Source organism: Nyctibius grandis, chromosome 3, assembly GCF_013368605.1.
Source record: "Nyctibius grandis isolate bNycGra1 chromosome 3, bNycGra1.pri, whole genome shotgun sequence".
Classification (NCBI taxonomy): domain Eukaryota; kingdom Metazoa; phylum Chordata; class Aves; order Nyctibiiformes; family Nyctibiidae; genus Nyctibius; species Nyctibius grandis.
The window spans coordinates 18,411,231-18,431,805 of NC_090660.1; the positions used below are offsets into that span (position 1 = coordinate 18,411,231).

At 39.5% G+C, this 20,575-nt stretch overlaps 1 protein-coding gene across 5 annotated transcripts in view; it reads left to right on the forward strand.

The window, feature by feature from the left end:
* PIGN (phosphatidylinositol glycan anchor biosynthesis class N) overlaps positions 1-20,575 on the forward strand; it is a 113,153-nt gene that overhangs the window by 17,360 nt on the left and 75,218 nt on the right. For all 5 annotated transcript variants that reach the window (XR_011047796.1, XR_011047797.1, XM_068396071.1 and 2 more), the window contains exons 3-7: positions 2,628-2,749; positions 3,907-4,005; positions 8,670-8,776; positions 15,316-15,440; positions 16,705-16,835. Coding sequence is in view for 3 of the 5 variants with exons in the window: in XM_068396071.1 (XP_068252172.1) it covers positions 2,628-2,749; positions 3,907-4,005; positions 8,670-8,776; positions 15,316-15,440; positions 16,705-16,835 (584 nt within the window). In the remaining 2 variants the exon portion in view is untranslated. The remainder of the gene's footprint in view (positions 1-2,627; positions 2,750-3,906; positions 4,006-8,669; positions 8,777-15,315; positions 15,441-16,704; positions 16,836-20,575) is intronic.

The window sequence follows — 20,575 nt, forward strand, 5'->3', positions numbered from 1 at the left end:
GGTAGGTCACTGGAAAAAAATGCCAGTAGGAGTTTGAAGTGCCATCTGTGTTTCTTTCGTTGTCTCTCATTCAGCATATAAATACATATGTGAGAGCATGTATGTGAGAGATGATGAAAAGAAAAAAACTGTGTGACATGTTGTGCCTTCTGAAAGGTAGAGGGCCAGGCAGTCCAGGGCATATCTTTGGCTCTATTACATACACTGCTACAATTTAGAAGCAAGGGGCTCAGTGTTTTGTCACCGAACCTTTCAGCTACACAACTTCTGTAAGTTAACCGTGTAAACAAGTTGACAAGATCAGATGTTGGTTGCTGGAAGTGTTTCCTTTTTTATTCTGCCAAGTTATTGCTGTCTGAGCTTTCCTTTTTCAATAATATTAACCTGAAGTATATGCAATTTAATATAAAATTCACTTTTTTGCACATTCATTCGTAAGTACCAAGTGTTCAATCCTTTATCTGCTTTATAGTAGCAGGCAATGTAACAGCCAAATTACTTGTCTCATCCAGGTGGAATACTTTGGGAACTACTGTGTTGTTAATAAGGAAAGAATATCTTTAAATGAGCAAGAACCATTCTTGTTGCAATGTGCTATGAATAGAAGCAAAGTTTTAATAGGTACATAAAATTAATAATAAATATCCATTAGGCTTGGAACAGATTGCTGGCTGATATATGCCAAGTACCTAGTCTTTTCTTTTACAAATGTTCTTGAAAAAATCTGTTTTTCAGTAGTGTTGTGATAGCTGTGAGGGATGGTAGGTGGTCTGAAGTGCTGTGGTGGTAGTGCAGATTTCAAAGATGTTTTCTTCTTTGCCTGTCATGTTTCAGGTGTATTACTATATCATATTCACATTCGTCATTATTATGGGTAGCTAATGTTCATACAGTCAAGGAAATTATTTTTTTAAATGGTTCTTCTGAGTAAAAGGCTTTGAAAAAAATTCAAAAAATTCAAAATAGCTAAATGAATTTTGAACAGGTAAATGGCAATATCTGGCTATATTTTTTTTTCTGCCTGCTATGTGTTATTGTTGACTTCAGATTCTGTGATACAGCCCCACAAAAGCAAAGGTAAAAGATTCCTTTTCAACTCAATAGAAATCAAATTCTAATTAAAACAATTTCCTATCTATTGTGACAATGAAGTGTGAGGAGGGACGAAAGTGTTTTATTTTTGTCTTAAATCTTCCACTAATGCTAGTGCAATGTATTTTGATCAGAGTCTCCAGAGAGAATAAATTAGAAACCACTTTAACGAATACTTAAATCCTTTTTTTCAATTAGTAGTTTTTTCAATAAAACTTGTCTTAAAACCTAACTGAGGTGAGAGCTAGGAATAACATGTAATATTTGGGCTGTTCCAAATAGTCCTTTGAGCTTTCAAGTAGGCCTGAGAATGTGAGGTCTAAGATGAGTTAAAAAACCCAGCAAGCAAACTGTGAATCCTACAAGCTTAGAGTGGAGCCTGAAATTTGAGGTTATGGTTTGATTCTTACTTCATTAGTGAGAAATATATTTAGAGCTGAGTGTACAGATCTTGTAATTAACAGTTGTATAAAATCTCTGTTTAAAATAAAGTTACAAAGCATGAGCTTAGAATCTACTTGGGCTAAAACACATCTGATAAAAATATAGCAAATTTTGTAGCTTATGTCATGAACAACAAAAGTACAATTTCCCAGTAGATTTGACTCTTTAACAGCTGCTTTGAATTTGTTCGGAAGATTCTGCTGCTTTTTTCCTAAACATTAGTATAAGGTATGTCCTGCTGTGTTTTGTTTTCTTTCTTTCTCCCCTTGCTCTGACAATGGGCAGTGAATCTTTATCTTCTTCCAGAAGATGGAGACAAGAAAACAGCATATGGTAATGCCCACCGCTTGCTCTCTCAGGCTCCAGCTGTTTATATCTTCAGCAGCCAAGAGGAGTTTATGAGGCTATTTCTTACACTTGGGCTTTGTCCTCCATGTTCTTTGCCTTTTATCTGTTACAACTGTTGTATGTGCATAATCCCTAGACAATTTATGTGTTTCTGTGTATGAGGTGAGAAGCTATTCTCCTTCACTTTGGTGTAATTTCAAAAGATATAAGGTTTACTTAAGTTTTCTCCATGTTGCTGGAATGATTTGCACCTTAGATTTATGTGGTTTTTAAATTCTCTTGATGCTGGCTTCCAATATCCAGCACAGATAAAGGCAGATGTGATCACAAGAACTAATTATAATTGAGCATATTTAATGAGTAAGAGAAGATTGAACTAGACACTTTCAAGCTAAATGGAAAGAACAAAGAAAAGTAACACCAGGCAGAAACAATCTGTTAGAGGGGGGGGAAAAAAAGTAAGCTATAGAATTCTAAGTGCATTAGAACACCAGCTAAACTCATCTGTTTGCAGTGCTGATGGGCCACAATAGTAATGTTCTCCGTGGGGTGTTATAATATAGAACTACTTGCATGTTAATGTTCTGTTTGTTTTGCTGCACAGCAGGCAGTAGTGAAAATCTGTTTTAGTCTGGGGTTTTTTTGCACTTCCTGCTTCACATCTACCTGTCACTCTTTTTATCTGCAATTCATTGTACTTTGAAGAAGTCATAAGCATTAACTGCTTTCTATTCTGTTTTCAGGGGCATTCTAGAGAATAATGGCAGCTGGGGAATCTCTCACACCCGGGTCCCAACAGAATCCAGGCCAGGGCACGTTGCACTTATAGCTGGATTTTATGAAGATGTCAGTGCAGTTGCTAAAGGTATGCTGGTCCTAAAGCTTTGAACACTGTCCTCCAAAATAAGGTACTTCAGTGATGTGCTGGGCTTCTAGATGATTATTGATAAATACCTGCATAGTGGTTTGTATATCAAGACTATATGGAAAAGATTCATTTTAGATGGATTTCCCACTCTTAATATTGATAGCTATGAGCTTACACAAGTTAATAGTTTGTAACATGGTAAAATTTAGCACCCTGAGTCTAAAAGCAAAAGTATCTTATGGAGTGACCTCTTCATGTAACAGAGTTTTTAATTATAATTTGGTGTGTAATGAGAGATGGCTAAGTAGATGTCGCAAACAAGAAGTGAACTGCAGCGTCTTAGCTGAACCGTTGCTAGGCTGAGTTGGAGAATCAGTAGCAAAATAAAGCGAAAACCCAAACTGTGTGTTTTGTCCAGACCTGGCTGTTACTGCATGCTTGGTGGTTAATAACATGGAAAAAGCCTTCGCATTACTGACTTGGTCTTTTGTGTGGTCCTCTGCCTTCCCCCAGGCTTCCAGGCCTGAACACTGGTAATGTAGTGTGTTGGTTTTGGACAGAGGAATTGCTTGCTCTTGTCCATGTTCCTAATCAAAAGGTTCTTCCTTCTGACATCTGCTACAAGTGCAGGGTTGGCAGGAATTGCCATTAAAAGCATCTCTGTATTTGTCAGCTGCCTTGTCATGGAAACAGAAGATCTTGAAGGTTTTATTGTGATGAGGTGGAATGTGACTGGTGGAAATATGATATATGAGCATGTAATTTATTGCCTAAAGTGCCAAAAGCTGAGTTCAGACAACAGGGGATTTAGAATTCAGGAGCATTTTAGCTGTTTAGAACGTAAACCAGCTGTGTGTTTTGTGTGTTTGAATCCCTGCATAATGAGATTGGCTTAGGTTTTCAGCTCACTTCTTAATGAATGGGGGGACTAATTGCAAATAGAGATTGAAATGCGAGTAAAACCCAGACTCGAAAAGTGGAGTTCATTGTGAAATAATATAAGGGAAACTTTTTTTTTTTAAAAACAACAACAACAACAAAAACAACAACAACAAAAACAAAACAGAAACCGCATTTTGCATGGACTACCACTCTTAGCAGTCAGTGAGATCTTCTGGCAACCCCATTTAAATCCAGATATGTTTGTTTAACAGGATGGAAGGAGAACCCAGTGGAATTTGACTCCGTTTTCAATGAAAGTAAATATACTTGGAGCTGGGGAAGCCCAGATATTTTGCCAATGTTTGCAAAAGGTAAGGTTTTAGTTTTGTGAATCTTTAACACATAGTTATCCAGTAGTAAAATAGAGACTTTTACAATTTTTGACTTAGAGAAGAAGGTGAATGAAGTATTTCCAGTTTGTATATTTGTGTATACCTGATTTCTGGTTTGTGAATTCAAGACTGAGTGGAGAAAAAGAAGCAAGCTTTTAAAGAGGATATCCCTATTTTTTAGATCCTTTTAGATAGGTCTTACCTAATTTTATCAGCATACTAAAGGAAACACACCCTTAGTTAAAAGGACTTAATATTTTTTCTTTGGTTGAGGTTCAAAGTTCTTGTTTGCAAGCCTGCAGCTGGGGTTTTTCTTCCTCTGCATGCATCTCACAGTGGGTCAGGCGATAGAACAACATCCATGCTTTTTGAGTGTCTGAGCTGGAAAAGCAGCCTGTTGTGGGTTATCCCACTTCTACTCCAGAACAATAATGTGTAAAAGGAAGAGCTATATGCAAGTAGGAACTGCCTGTACTGTTCCTGAAGCTGAGGTCTTTTCCCCATGGTGTGCAGCGTGTTAAAGTCTTGTCAGCTGAGTGCCATTGGTCTTTGAGCATGCATAAATTGCTGAGCAACACTTCAAACATTTAAAGGGTCTCCAAGTTTCATTTTGTTTTGTTCTTGGAAGACTGAGGACATATACACACTTTCCCATAATCTCAGAGTAAAACAGACTGAAGTGAAAAGGGGACAAGCTAGGGGCACATGCTGCTGTTCTGTTTTAAGGATTGGCATTGACAAATCAGAAAAATGGGATAGACAGGACAGGAGTGGAATCTAATACTGGTTTAGAAAAAGTGTCCATCAAATTTCTCACAATGATTCTTGAACTTTTTCTGAACTTCAGTCTCTTCCCCCTCTACTCCTGATATTCTTCCCCTACACATCTCTTCTGTTCTTTGCTTATCTTCCTAAATTTATGGTAAACTGTAAAAATATCTCCTGATGATTTCTCAATGACCTCAGATTACAGATTGTATTTGAGAATATTGTGACGGTGGCTGGGGAGAGGGGAAAGGTAGTACACTGCCCTTGCACAGATTATTTACATTTTTGGAGATATGTTCTTGGGAAAATATTTGGGGAATTCAAGAATTTTCCTGAGCCCTGCCCTTCTACTAGTTTCGTTTGAGTAAGAAGATAAGCAGAGGATTTGGAAGCAGCTTTGATGTTATCTGGAGGGAAGTGCAAGGGTAATACCATCATTTTGCTGCATCTCTCAATATGGCTTGTTCTGAGTGGCATCGACAATGCAGATTTCTTTTGCAGGGGAAAGGAAATCCCCCAAAATTAAGAAAGGTTTAGTGCAGCACTGTGTCTGAGAAGTAGATGCTGTCTGGGAAAATGAATCATAGTTTCTTAGGATAGAAAGGTGGATTAACTTCTTTTAGTAGAAAAAGGTATTTCCATTTTTGCAAAGAGGAGAAGCTTTTAATACAGAAGGGAATGGAATAAAGTGTTTGTTCTTTAACTTTATTTTTACAAAAAAGCCAAAAAGGAGATAGGGGGGCATAGCTTAATTTCTCTTCCTCTTTCCATGTTGCAAATTAGTGAGGTCACAGGACTCTTCTTGTGTGTATTTTATCATGCCAAAATGTTTAGAATTTTATGAACTGTTTCACTGCTTTCATTGGATGATGCATAAAGAGTATGTAACACCTGCTGGTTTTTGGGAAGGAGAGAAAAATCCTTTGTTTCCTGTCATAAAATAAATATTTAAATGAAATGGTTGAGGATTTTATAGAGAAGGTAAATAAAATGCTCACAGATCTCTTTTAATATCAAAATAGATATGCATGAAATCTAAATTTGTCGAAGTCTCAATGACTGTGTGATTAGTCTGAGGAAATGTCCAAAGTACCTTTGGGACTGGTGTGCAATTTACTTACATCTTAAGCAGGATTAAAAGGTATTAGTTTCTAATAGTTAAACTTACTTAAGCTACACCAATTCAGTGAGCTAATTTTAACCTTATTTCCTATGATATTTTTAGATTATGACCTTGAAATTATCTGCAAATAATGTACTTTGAAAATGCCTGTGTTATTTCCAGAACGCTCTTTAAAATTTTCAGTTTTTCTTCTAGACTTTCCAGAGTTTGAGGTTTGACTTGAACAGACCAGTCCTGTGCTGTTTTGTCATGGGTCTAGGTTGGACTATAATCCAAAGTATTAAATGCCACACTGACAAAGGAGCTGAGGCTGTTGCTTCTGTTAAGGGAAGTAGATATTAGTCCTTTACACCCAGATTGCCATTTGTTCTACAGGTTCCTTTTCTGTCTCTTGGAAACTAGCAGCAAGGCTAGGGTCATTGTTTAGCTGGAGTATGAAGAAGGGTACCATCAAGACCATGGGGACAATTGGGACAAACCTTTGTCAGGGTTATTCTGGACAGACAGACCTTTTGGTCTCCTCTTCTAGTTCCTTGTTCCTACAGAGCACCAAGAAAAATTTAGAATTTCTCACATTCCTCACCTGGCTGTGTTTAATGACAGCTCTCTGATGCCCACGCTCTGTTGGCTCGGTGTCTGACTGTCCTTGTTCCTTCATTCTTTTTTCTTCTCTTTTGTACCTGCAAAATTTGCTAGCAAAAGTCTCCTGCTGGTCTGGGCTTTGACCCATGAACGGCTTGTCAGACACAGGACCTGCCCAACTAGCAGTGAGAGCTTTGCTTTGCACAGGATGTAAATCTTATTGTAAGAGGGTGATAATTTGCTCCCGGTTCCTAATATTTGAATATTGATGCTGAGGGCGAGATGATGTGCCAGACAGGTCTGCAATAGGAACAGGTAGTGCCTGGTGTGGGAGTTTCTGGCACCTCCAGTTATTTTGCTTAGTGTAATGGCAGCACCAAACCCAGCAGAGCTCTGTGCTTGCTTCTAAAGGACATTTTCATCCCTGACTTCCTTCTTCTCTATCCCATCTTTGCTTCCTTGTCCCCAGACTTAAAGAAAGTATTGGGCATACTGTTGCCTGCTACCTCTCAAATGACTGAAAATAATATTTTGTAACATTTTGCATAGTAGGTTTTCTTATTTAAAAAAAAAAAAATCAATTATTTCATAAGCCATGCAGGCACTCCAAAACTTTCCTAGTATGGCTTCATTTTGCTACTGTTTCTCTTTATAGCAATGCAGGGTTGGGTGAGTTGTTTGGTTTTTTTTTTTTGCTCTGGTAGAGACTAGAAATGGGTAAGTAGTAGATGTGTTCCTTTGCCTGGTCTGCAAACTGCATGCTTTCATTTGGCTTCTTTGATGTGGCACCTCTCACAGACAGGTCTTCTCGGGTTTGCTGTGACACTGCAGAAAACCAGTACAGCACTCTACCATCTTAGACCATCAGTCATCCTGACATTGATGGCCAGGGCGTATTTTTTCTTTTGAACCCATTTATCCAACTGGAACTCCTTAATTCACTTTTTAGTGCCTGGGAGTATTTTCTTCCTTTTCTTTCAGACTGTGAGAACTGCAGTGAGTGTTCTGGGTCTTAAGTAGTAGTAACATCTCCTGTGGGGCAAGGAGGAGCTGCACCAGAAAATCTGTGTCAGCTTTCATCTTCCTGGTCTGAAATACCTGCATCCCTTATGTGGGTTTGGACATAATCTTGGTTAAATAGCTCCCTTATACTGGGACGTTAGTTCATTCACAAGCCTGGAAGCTTACAAAACTGCATTATGTAATTGTGACATCGAGCAAATTGGTTATGTTCTCTCTGACCATCAACTGATAGAAGAACATTTTCCCTCTGGGAGTTTACATAGTCATTGTAGAAATAGCATCCCTGAGCTGTAACAGCTCAGCCATTGACTGAATTTTGTTTCATTAAACCTCAGCTAACTTCAGATTTTTCCAGGTCTTTAGAAGTTTGCTTTTGTCTAGGTCTTCCTCCTTTTCCCCCCCGCTTCTCTGATTTACTCTCTTGACAGTGAGTACAGAATGAAATTGCCTTGTCCAGATGCTGTATTTTCGCATCAGTGGCCCTCATGTTGTACTTTCTGCCTGAACATAGTCCAGTAGTTCTCCCTTTAATATTTTGAATCCTTGTTTTAAAGATGCAGACTTTGAATATTGTCTTTCTGAAGTTGTCCACTTGGCTTTCAATACTGAGTTGCTTCCTAGAATTGATGTACAGTAATTAAGTTACATCCTTCCTGTTGCCTTCCTTATATGTGATGCATGATGTTTTCCTGTGTAAAGGGCCTCATTGACAGGGGATTGTCATGTATGATTCAGTTAAACAACCAAAAGCTAAGTACATTTTTTTTCAACAACAAACCCCCCAAAACACGAGTGTTCAAACAAAGCTCTTAATGTGTAGCTTCCTCTGTTAGAAGTTTCTGAGTGAAATTCCTTGTTCCAATACTAAATTCTGTTTAATTTGCTTTAGCTGGGATTTGTTCTGCTCCTGTCTGCTTTTCCATACTTTCCTCACCTGAGCATACTGGATAACATAGCTCCTCATTCCTCTGAGGTGCTGATAAGCTAATGAGTTAAAATGGTATCCATGCTTCAAAAAACATAAATGATGGGAAGTTTTAAAATAAACAGACAATTTCTTTCAGGATTGTCATTCTTGATAGGTTTCTGCTCCTATAAAAGGAAGAAAACTTTTCTGTCTCCTATTCCATTTATATTGTTTTTGTAGGTGCTACTGGAGATCACGTTTACACATTTTGTTACACAGCAGAAAGTGAAGACTTTGGAGCACAAGATGCATCCAAGCTTGACACGTGGGTTTTTGATCATGTTAAGGTAAGCAGAGAATCTTTTTATGCTACCTGTGTATAAAAAGCACAGCTGGATGTTAACTTTGTCATAGAACATGTTAACTTTATCATAGAACTAGAAAGTAAGAAATTTTTGAAAGACCTGTCACTTGGGGCCCTAAGTAAAAATTGCTTGAATTGATTATCATGACTAGTGTAATGGAAGCTTAGAGGAAGTATTTGTCATTCAATGCTCATAAAAAAACTAACACTAATAAAAGTACCCTTTAAAAACATTCTTGGCTTTTCTTTGACTTAAATTTGCATATAATCTCAAACCCATCTTAGAGTACTACATACCCTTTGAAATCTTGAATATGATTAGTTAAGGATTTTATAACAAGTATTATGGCATGACAGAAATGGTAGGTCTTCATTATGAGAAAGAAATGGACAATATTATTGACTTAATTTTCATCAGGCTTGTACCAGCAGTAATTATACAGTGTGACTTGTTCCGATGCACGTAGCTGTCTCCTGATTATCTGCTGGGGTTCATGCTATGCTGTGGCTGCCAGAGGAGTCACAGTTAGTTTAGCGGGGAGGGCAGAGGCAGCTTAGGCCCTGAAGCAGTATAACTTGTTCACGTGGTGTTCTGCTCAGCTGACTTGGGTCAGTGCTGGTTCATCACTGTTTTTTCTGTGACACTGTCACTGTAAGTATTAATAGTCCAAGGCACATAGTTTCTGATTATTCATTAATTCCTGTATTCATGTTATTCCATGCAACCTCACTTGTCCTGGATTAGGAAATGCTGATAGTGGGTATTGGTGTATAAATATCTGTATCAGTGGAGCAATTAGGTGAATTACTTTCTGGATCTTATAAGAATGTTAATGGAGTTTAAGACTTAGTAAAACTTCTTCCACAAGATCTCTGGGCTGTATGCATTAACATTAGCTGATCAGCATAAATCAAATCAAACCAAAAATAAAACCAAATAAATCAATAAACCAAATCAGCATCTATATTAGGAAGCCAAGGATAAGTCTACTTTAAACAGTGACATAGGGTGGAAAAGTTCATTATAGTTTGCTGATTTTCAAAGGAAGTGATTTTCTGAGTTTGCGGGTGAAAAGATGGGGTTTTTTTTCTAACTACCATCCTCTCCCTGAATGTGCACTTGTGCCAGGTTGCTGTGTTGTAATGCATATGAATAATACAAATCAAACTTGAATAGCTGTTGTCTTAAAGTTGCACCCTGCTGTCATTTGGAGCTGCACAGGTATGTGAGGGTGGTACTACCTTTCTTTTACTTCAGAACACCTAGTGGCATTTCGTCTTTCAAACTGTAATGATACGTTTAATATATATGTCATGACTGATGACTTTTTCCTTGGAACCAGCATCATTATTTTAAAGACATATTTTACCCATCTAAATTTTGTACTGTGAATGGATGGGTCTTGATTGACTGGTGTAAAACACTCATTCCATTAATTGTCTCTTCAATTACACATCAGTAATTGCTTCAGAAGCATGAAACTTGAGGCTGACTGAAACCAAGGTCACTCTGCTATTATAGCTTGAACAACTCAGCTGTGCTGGTGGGATTATATGTAGCAATGACAATTTGCTGAAATCTAAATTCTGCTTTGCATACTTTTTTTTTATTTTTCTCCTTTGAGTTTTATCTCAAATATTTAACAACATATCGTTTAACTCTATGTTGGGCAAGGTGGTCCCTGGATTTCTGCCTCTTTAGAAAGTAAAAGACACTAATGTGTACTCCCTCTGTACTGTGTAGTCAGCAGGTCTCAAGCATCACGAGGGCCACTTGTGGCTTCCTCTGCCCCAAAAAAGATGGGGATAAAATGGAGAATGGCTAACTAATGTTTGGGCTACTAGGGGTGGCACCCTGAAATTCCTTGTTCTCTTAAAAAGTCCTAACTAACGATAACTCAGTTGGTCAGGAGATGTGAAACTTTGACTAGTTTTTATTTGTATGGATCAGAAGCAGATTGCTTAAATCATGAGTGGAAGAAAAAAATGTATGATAGTTGATAGTTCCTGTCATGTCTGCTCGTGGTACAAGGTGATCCTAGCCCTTTCTTGGGACAGGGAAAATTGAGTATAGACTAGACTGGGTGGAGTTTTTATCTGCAGCTGGGTTAAAACTCAATAATTTTAGTGTGTGCTAATAGCTTGGGAGTGGCATGGAGATCCAGATGGGTATGGAGTTGTTTGACTGTGGGTTTTTTTCTGATTTTGGGGTTTTTCTTTTTAGAAGCCTTCAAAATAATTAAGCGACTGAGTTTAATTTAGTGTGATGTGGCCCAATGATTCTCAGTTAAATAACCTTTACCTAGATCATAGTTTGAGTCTGTGCTAAACAAAAATTAGGGAGCAAAATACTGGGAGTCTAGGTTAACTAATAGGGAAAAAAAAAAAAAGTCTTTTTAATGCATTTCTGATTTTAACTGTTTTGTGAAAAACAGTTTTATAGAATTGAACTCTTTTTTAGGGTAAAATGATTAAAATTCCAGGAACTCAAACAGTCACAGAATCACAGAATCAACCAGGTTGGAAGAGACCTCTGGGATCATTCAGTCCAACCGTTGCCCTGACACCAGCATGTCAACTAGACCATGGCACGAAGTGCCACATCCAGTCTTTTCTTAAACACATCCAGAGATGGTGACTCCATCACCTCCCTGGGCAGCCCATTCCAATGTCTAATAACCCTTTCTGAAATGAAATTCTTCCTAATGTCCAACCTGAACCTCCCCTGGCGAAGCTTGAGGCTATGTCCTCTTGTCCTGTCGCTAGTTGCCTGGGAGAAGAGGCTGACTCCCACTTCACTACAACCTCCCTTCAGGTAGTTGTAGACTGCAATAAGGTCACCTCAGAGCCTCCTCTTCTCCAGGCTAAACAACCCCAGCTCCCTCAGCCGTTCCTCATAGGTCAGACCCTCCAGACCCTTCACCAGCTTGGTCGCCCTCCTCTGGACTTGCTCCAACACCTCAACATCTTTCTTGAAGTGCGGGGCCCAGAACTGGACACAGTATTCAAGGTGCGGCCTCACCAGTGCCGAGTACAGAGGGACGATCACTTCCCCAGTCTTGGAAATGAGTACCAGTAATGGTCTAACCACAATTCATTATGCTCAAGGTATTCAGTTGATGTCTTCTGACTTAAATGGGCATGTAGGTGCAGATGGCAAACATTTATCTTTTTTTTTTTTTTTTTTCTTGTTTTGAACACAGTACTTGATTCTTCCTTTGGCCCTTTTCTTCTGGAAGAAGGCCAGACCAAGCCTTCAGACTGTCGCTTCTGTGCAGGGTTGGGGCCGATGTCTAGAACTGAATGATGTTAAACTTCGAAGCTCTGCAGACAGTGCCATGACCTGATATTGATTTCTGCCAGTGGATTTCAATACAGATAGCTCTGTTCTAACTAGCAGTGCAATGGTTGAACGAGTTATTTTAAATATGTGTAGGAGTCTTGTGGATGAGCATGCTCAACTGATATAAACCTGGCATATATATGTTTATCCTGCATTTGTACACTTATTTTACATCTAAAAACTGGCATAATTATTTAAACTCTCACATGAACACAAATCAGTGTATACAACTTTAATCAACCAATTTAATTAAGTTGTCCTGGATTTATGTATGAAGGAGCTTTGTGAAAGGAGAAAGTTTGTTTGGTCTCTGTCTCTCTGTACATCCATGCAGTCAGCAACAGTTTATCAGGTCTGTTAAAGGATCTTGCTTCCATGGAGGGCTCTGTTTGGGGGAACAAATGGTCACCAACAACTTATGTTAAACATCTATGGAGTCCGTATTTTATTCAGACATCAGTAAATCATGTATTTGCTAGACATTCTAAGTAGTCTTTTTTTCTTCTTTGCTTTCTTCCATCCAAGGAAGAGGATGATACTAAAAGATTTCACATAGTTGTAACCAAACTTCTCTTGTAATATTTTAATTAGTATTATATTATAATTAACTTTACAGTTTACTATGAATGTTTTAATGGGAAACTTATTGCTGATCTTACTAAATTGCCTATTGGTTGTAGCCAAGGCATTATTTGTTGTTAGTTGCCAGAAATTCATAGGAAAGTTGCCCGAATCGTAGAAAAAGAAGGTTGGAAGAAAGCTGTAGTGGTCATAAAGTCCAACTCCCTGCATGAAGGAGGTCTAGTTAGAGCAGGCTGCTCTGGCCTTGCCCAGTCCAGTTTTGAGCATCTTCAAGGGCAGAAACTCAACAACTTCTGGAGCACCTGTTCCAATATCTGGCTACAGTTATGGTTTAAAAAATAGTTTTTAAAAGTCTGTTTATCTTACAAGAATTTCTCACATTTCAAATTGTGAGTTTCCCCTTGTCCCATCACCGAGGCCTTCTGAGCACTGTGGCTCAATCTTCTCTTCACCCTCCTAGTAGACAGTTGTAGACAGCAACGAGATCTTAGCTGCCTTTCCTTGATACTGGAGAAACTGAGTTCTCTCAGCCTCTTTATGTTTCTTACTCCCACCTCCGAAACTTCTTGGTGACACTCAGCTTAAATATACAAGGGAGGTAGTATTAGTGAGTAGAGCAAATAAAAGGGAATCAAAAGAAATTGAGAACAAAGATACAGTTAATGGTGGCTTCAAAACTAATGTTTAGTGGCTGCAGATCTCGAGTTTTGTGAATACTGAGTACCAAAGAGAGGAGGCCTTTAGCAGGCTACAAGGACATAGAAGGATAGCACTGGGCAAACAGTTCAGCAATGACCAGAGTAAGAAGTGGTTTTTGCCCTTGCTGTTTGGTGTCCTGCTTCCCAGCTCACCACCTCTATCAGCTGAAAGTAACTCCTTGTGGTGAACTTCTGACTTGCTTTTTTCAGTACACTGTTTAAAAAATGTTCCACGGGATAAAGCTTGCTCTTTGCTCTGGGAAAAGACGCCATATCTTGGGTTACACTCGCTTTCCTTGTGTCATCTCGTTCTTAATTAGCCAGAGCTTGGGCAAGGTGTTCTGGCTGCTGCTGCTCTGGGTTATGAGGTGACTGGGGGAGTGGGGTGGTTTTGTACGTCATGGGGACTCGTCTGGTGGGAGAGAAGCTCAGGCCTTGCCTTCCTCGCAGCGGTTTCTTTTGCTTAATCAGTCTGTGATAGAAAGATACCTGTCTTCTGATACTGATCTGCATTTTAGGATTTAATTTTGGGAGTTTCCTTTTTTTCTATTTTGATATATTTGTTTCCTTTTATTTAATTAAAAATAAGAAACCAGAATTATACTGTATCCTGTAAGTTACTGGTGTGCTCTGGAAGGCTTCTTCAGTCTGCAGTCAAACATGTGCAGGTGGATGGACCCCTGTGGGAAACAGAAACCCCCATAAAAATAATTATATTGCTTTTGAATGTGATTGGATGTTGTTCTTGTATCTTTACTTAAAATATCTTTGGACTTTAGTTATGATTTTATTTGGCCAAGAGCTGAAGCTGAGAGCGTGCAAATATTAGTCCATACAGCTTGTGTGTATTCAGGGGGGAAAAAAAGGTGGCATTGCATACTGCCGTGGTTTCCTGACACAGCATACTATGGTACTCTTGCTGCCAGTTTGGTTTTCCTCTTGCTGCAGCGACTTCCATTTACACAAGGTGGGAGCTTTAGTTTTTAGGAGCTCCACCACTATTACAGGCCTGTGGTGGACTGCTCTGTTCTTTGGTGGCAGAAATGGTTCATTGTCTCTACCAGCATTTTCCCTGAACTCTTGAGTAAAATTCGAAGTCACTTTCCTTTATATTAGTGTGCTGGGAGGTTCTCTGGATGCTCTTTGAACTAAAACCCTGCCCAACTTTGTTTCCTCGGGCAGTGCTGTTACTAAGGAGATCGTGTTGGAATAGCTATCTGCATGCATTTTGCATTGCTGTAATATGGCTGGTCTAACACAGAGTAGCCATGTCAAGACTCATTCAGTCTGAGGGGAAAATCCCCCCCCAGCACCCGCCTCAGGGATGCTTAAGTAGGACACGTGCAAGGTAGATGTATGTTCTGTAGTTCATGTATTTGCAAAGCGTGTCTTGTTTTGTTCTGTGTTAATTTGGTTTCTGCAAACAAGTTGTAGCTTGGTATCTCAGTCCTGCAGAACCTGCTTCCAAAGCAAGAGTATTTGAGACATTTGCTTCCAGCTTGAAGTCAAGAAATCGATGGAAATGTAAAGCCATAAGTGGCGCTCAGAATGGTTCATCATTGTGATTACACAGGAGGCAAAGAAGGGGTGATATGCAGTTATGTGGTATTTCTGCCTAAAGAAACTCAAACAGACAAAAAACAAACCAAAAAAATCCCAAAAGACCTCTCAACTTGAAGAGTGTTACCTGTCTCAGATAAGCTGAGACTTTGGACTGACTATATTGATGATAGTTATCCTCCTATAAGTAAACTGGGAAGTAATTAATTTTTCTCTTTTATAACTGTAACAAGTACTAGTATTTTGACATGGAAACAGCTGCGTTTTAGTTTTAATAGGTTGCCTATCTTGTTTTTCTATTGTACTCAGATTAATATTTTAATGGCTTGTTCCATACAGAGCTTCTTTAATTCTTCCAGAAGTAATCAAACGTTGTTCTCTGTACTGAATGAGGACAAAGTGGTTCTGTTCCTGCATTTGCTAGGCATAGACACAAACGGACATGCTCATCGGCCAAACTCAAGGTAATTGAGAGATTAAGCATATATTTCTTATTAATTTTAAATGCATATAGTAACTCTTTTAACAGTACTATTTATCAAGCCTGAAACAAGACTTGCAGGCTTGAGGGTTTCTGCAGTAGGTCGTGTATGTCACCATGATTACTTATGTTTGGAATTTTCTGGGGTTTTTTTGTTTCCAGGGTCTCCTCTGTAGAAGTGACAGATTTTTGCTATATACAGTGTCCCTGCTTGTACTCTTCTACTGAAGTCTGATTTTCATCAGGTTGTCTTCGTTATAGTCAACATATGATCTAGAGGATATGTAGGAAATTGCAGTTTTAACTATAAAAATGGAAGCAGTTATTGGGTTCCCCATGGCTGAAATGGTATGGTTGAATTCATAGACAATAGTAAGCTCAGGAATAATGGCTGCAAATTCCAGCATTATGTTTTAGCTTTCCTTAAGACACTTGAACGAAGAGAAGAGTTTAGATTAATGGTACTCATCACCAATTCATCTTGAAGTGTGCTATTTGAGAACTTTCTTTTCATTTCCTTACATAACTTTGAATGTAGGATATTCTTTCTCTTGATCCTTGCATACTTTCAAAATCCTTGTTCTGATTGCCAACATCATTCCAGAGTTCATACTCGCTATATGTCTCATGCTCTTTTTGTTATTATTTTTTGAAGATAGAGTTTTAAAAGTGACTTTAGCAAAGCCAACAAATTGAAAATAAGTTGGCTGAAAGTTAATCATGGTCAGTTTTTCTAAAAATATACAAACTTGTGGTTTAGCCTTTATTCCACAGAACTCTGGGATCTGTGCTGATCTGTGCATCATCTCAAAACAGTCCTTGCATGGTGAGATCTTTCTTTGCTATTTAGTTACCGGCTTAAAGTAATTTTTGAAATTTACAATTTAAGGTGTTTGAGTTTTGCAGAATTCCTTAGTTCTGGCATTCTACTTAACTTGCCTGATAGCTGTGGGTGATTAAATTATAGTCTTTAATCAAGGACAGGTCATATTTGAAATTTAAATAAACATCTATTTGAGACTGTAGTTTCAGGAACCTTCAAACTGTGCTGTGACAATTTAGTATCTCACATAAGACTTAGAGGAGGAGAGATTTTACATCTAGGATGCCTTTTGTTAGCTTGAAGTTCCGTAGAGGGTAAAACTGTCTATAATCAAAGGACTGGGCATTATGACCATGGATACCTTGCTTTATACCAAGTGTGAGAGCCACCTTGAATCTGATAACGTTTTTTCTTATTTTTCTAGGGAATACAAGGAAAATATTAAAAAAGTTGATGAGGGTGTAAAAGAAATTGCTTCGATGATAGAAAATTTCTATGGAAATGATGGAAAAACTGCATTTATTTTAACTTCTGACCATGGAATGACAGATTGGGGTGAGTCTTTTTAAATGTTGAGTCAGCTGAGTTTATGAGTATCTGGAGTGTGATTAGAGCTCTGTCCTATTAGAAGCTTTAGAGCCCCTGCTTTGATTTGATATCCTAAGTGTTCTTATGTATGAGACCCATGCAAATTAGGAAATGGTTAGTTGGCTGCAGGGGCCCTCATCAGCCCTGTGGCAGCTGAGTTGCATATCTAGACAGCAAGAAAAAAAATTAATAGATTAAAGCTTAACTCCCTTAGTGGCTGCTAATGGGGAGAAAAAGACCTGAATACCACCTCTGTCAGAGCCTCCCTGCAGAAAACTAGCACAAGCAGGTGGAGGTTGTGTTATTTGGCTGCCAACTGCAAAGCTGGTCTTGTTGCAGCTAATGTGGGACAGAAATAGTTATCACTTTGCTCTGAAGCACCTGGGAAAGGTAACAAACCTGTCTGGGAAAAACTTTTTGGGGGAGTCTTTTTGCTTATTTTGGCCTTTTGGGCACAGCAGAAAGGATGGGACTGCTGTGTGATCTTTCTAGAGGAGGCTGGCACTGAAGTGTCAGTGGAGCAGCTGAGAGTACAGAAAGGAGAGTGAGGCAGGTGGGCAGCCAGGCTGGTACCCACAGAGGGCACTTGTGAGGGGCATGACCATAGTGGCCAAAAGACTTGAGGCAGTTTTGGTGTAGATTTAACAGTGATACTTTTGAACAAAGGATGCTTCAGGCATGATCTTGGCAAAATTCAGCATCTAATTTTGTGTGTGTAATCCTAAACTTTTCAAATGGAAGGGATGTTGACTTTTTCTGTCATCAGAGATGACAAAAGTATTTGTGTATTTATTCAAGATCAGCCTAATTATCACCTGCTCATTTGCAAAATAGTCTGTTCTGACTATTATTTATTGTTGAGCTGTCACGTGCAATAAAAATTTAATTCTGGCATATATTTTTTGTCTATTTCAAGTAATCATTTCATAAATTTTTATAAGGGAGGTGTGCATATATACTTTTTTATATATATGATATATGATTATAGGGACCTCAGGAGGTCCAACCACCTACTCAAAGCAGCATCAGCATTGGCATCAGACATGGTTGCTTGGGTTTTATCCAGCAGGGCCTTTAAAACCTCAAAGGATGGAGCCTACACAACCCCTTTGGGCAGCCTGCTCTGCTGCTTGCCTGTTCTCATGGAGGGGAAAAGGTTTTCTTTATCTGTAATCTGAACCTGCTTCGTTTGAACTTATGCCTATTCTCTCTCATCCTCCCACCATGCACCACAGTGAGACCCTGGCTTCATCCTCTCTCAAACCAGTGGGATACAGGCAGGATGCTCTGTTTCGTCCTCCCCAAAGCCATTTCTTCTCCTGGCTGGACAAGTCCCGGTCCCTCAGCCTCTCCTCACAGGACGAGTGCTCCTCTGACCAATTTGGGGGCCCCCACTGAACTTATTCCAGGTGGTTGGTGTCTTTCCTCTACTGGAGGGGCCCAAAACTGCATCCAATGTCTAGAGGTTGTCTCGCAGGTACTGAGTAGAAGAGGATAATCTCTTCCTTGGACCATGCTCCTTTTAACATAGCCCAGGGTGCTGTTGGCCTTCCTCACTGCCAGAGTGTGCTGCTGGAGTGTTCTCATGATGTACTGGATCATTTGAAGGGGGAATAAAAGGTGATAGGAGAAACTCTTCAGGCTTTGAGAACCACTGTTCTGTCATAGCTTTCTGTTATCTCTTTCTCTTTTGAAGAAAAAGCATGATCTTCTGCCAGAAGTGTTAATAACTTCAAAGTTGACTTTAGTGAGTCCAAGAGCAAACCCAGAGAAGATGCTTAGGTGCATAGCCAGTGGTCTGAAGGCTAGTTCAGTAGCCTTTAATTTGAGCTTGTAGTATCAGCAACTGCTGTGGTCTTTCAGTGGTTATTTTCAGAACGGGATGTGCACCAGTTTTAAAACAAATTAACAATTAAAAGGGCAGGGGTACCTATTACCTGTTCAGAACATGTTCTGAACTTGACATGATCAAAGACTGTGGTTGTTGGCAAAGACCAATAAAATAATTTGCTTTCTCAGTCTGACTCTGTGCTTTTGCTTTAAGCTGATCTCAGATGGAGCTGACGACCACCAACATAGGTGGTCCCACACCCACCCTCACCTTGGCCGCTTGTTCCTGCTACTGTCCTGGCATAAGTACTACTGTGTGGTATGCTGGACCAGAGAACAGAAAACTGACCACCAGCAACCTTTCCCTCCCTTTCCCCTGAAAAGGTGTGTTTGGAGGGTGCTGAGGGGTGGAACAGGGAACTGACCCAGCTGAACATCAAATTCTTTTTTGCCCCCTCTTATAATTCAGATCAGGCTGAAACTTGGATCTTCTGACAGGGGGAGGGTGGATCCAGCTGCCTCTCTCAGGTGTATCTGCCTTAAAATACTCATGGAGGCAGAGTCTCAGTAAAATGCTGATGGAGCTGGTGGCTCAGCTAAAATGAAAGCTCACCAAAAATTGCACTGTCTTCCTGCAATAGAAAGAAATAACTCATGCCTGGAGGGTGGAGGAAGTGCTCTCTCCATCTGCTCTTTTCCCAGGCTCTGCAAAGAAGAGCAGTTGTTGCTGCTTTTGAGCCTTCCAAGGGATTTCTGAACATCAGAAATCTTATTCCCAGATCTGTGTGTTCTTATGCTTAGGGCTGTTTAAAGAAAGCAAAGCTGGTTCTTCAGCTCCACCATAGTGATTGTTGTACAGCCTCAATACTATTCCCAATTTCATAACCAATTCTGCTTTGTTTTCTTTTTTTTTAAAAAAAAAATCTGTCCTTAAAACAATGTGTTATTCTCTGTGCTTTGTAATTATTAAAATATATGTATATATACAGACACAGAGGGAAGAGTGTGTGTCTATGCAAATACAAGGAAAATGTATAATCTTGTAGACCGTGCAGTGACTGGCACAGAGTTTGTATAACAATGTCATTCTCTTTGAGACAGGGTTCTCTCACTGCTGTGGTATGTCACCCACTGAGTTCAATGACCAGCGCTTCTTTCAGACTTGCGTGGCTTCTGCTTCAGTGCAGCTGCTGTTGAGACATCATAGTTTTAAAGCTTCCTCCTTTTGGTGGCTGATACATTAATCTGCAAGGAATTCATTTCCCCAGGGAAGGAAGTCATGTTTTATCAATTTTTAAGGAGTGTGCTACCAGGCTTTAAAAACTTAAAAATAAACTTGTATCACTGGGGAAAGGATGACAGTTGCAATGCATATTGTCTCCTGGTTCTGAAATGGAAGTCTAATACTTATTTGGGGACCAGGGATCAGTTCTATGTGATTTTTTTGGGCACATGCCTAATTTCATAGAATGACAGAATGGTTTCGGTTGGAAGGGACCTTAAAGATCATCTAGTTCCAACCCCCTGCCACAGGCAGGGACACCTTTCCTCTAGACCAGGTTGCTCAAAGCCTCATCCAACCTGGCCTTAAACACTGCCAGGGAGGGGGCATCCACAGCTTCTCTGGGCAACCTGTTCCAGTGTCTCACCACCCTCATAGTCAAGAATTTCTTCCTAATATCTAATCTAAATCTACCCTCTTGCAGTTTAAAACCAGTACCCCTTGTCCTATCACTACATGCCCTTGTAAAAAGTCCCTCTCCAGCTTTCCTGTAGGCCCCCTTCAGGTGCTGGAAGGCTGCTATAAGGTCTCCCCAGAGTCTTCTCCAGGCTGAACAATCCCAACTCTCTCAGCCTCTCTTCATAGGAGAGGTACT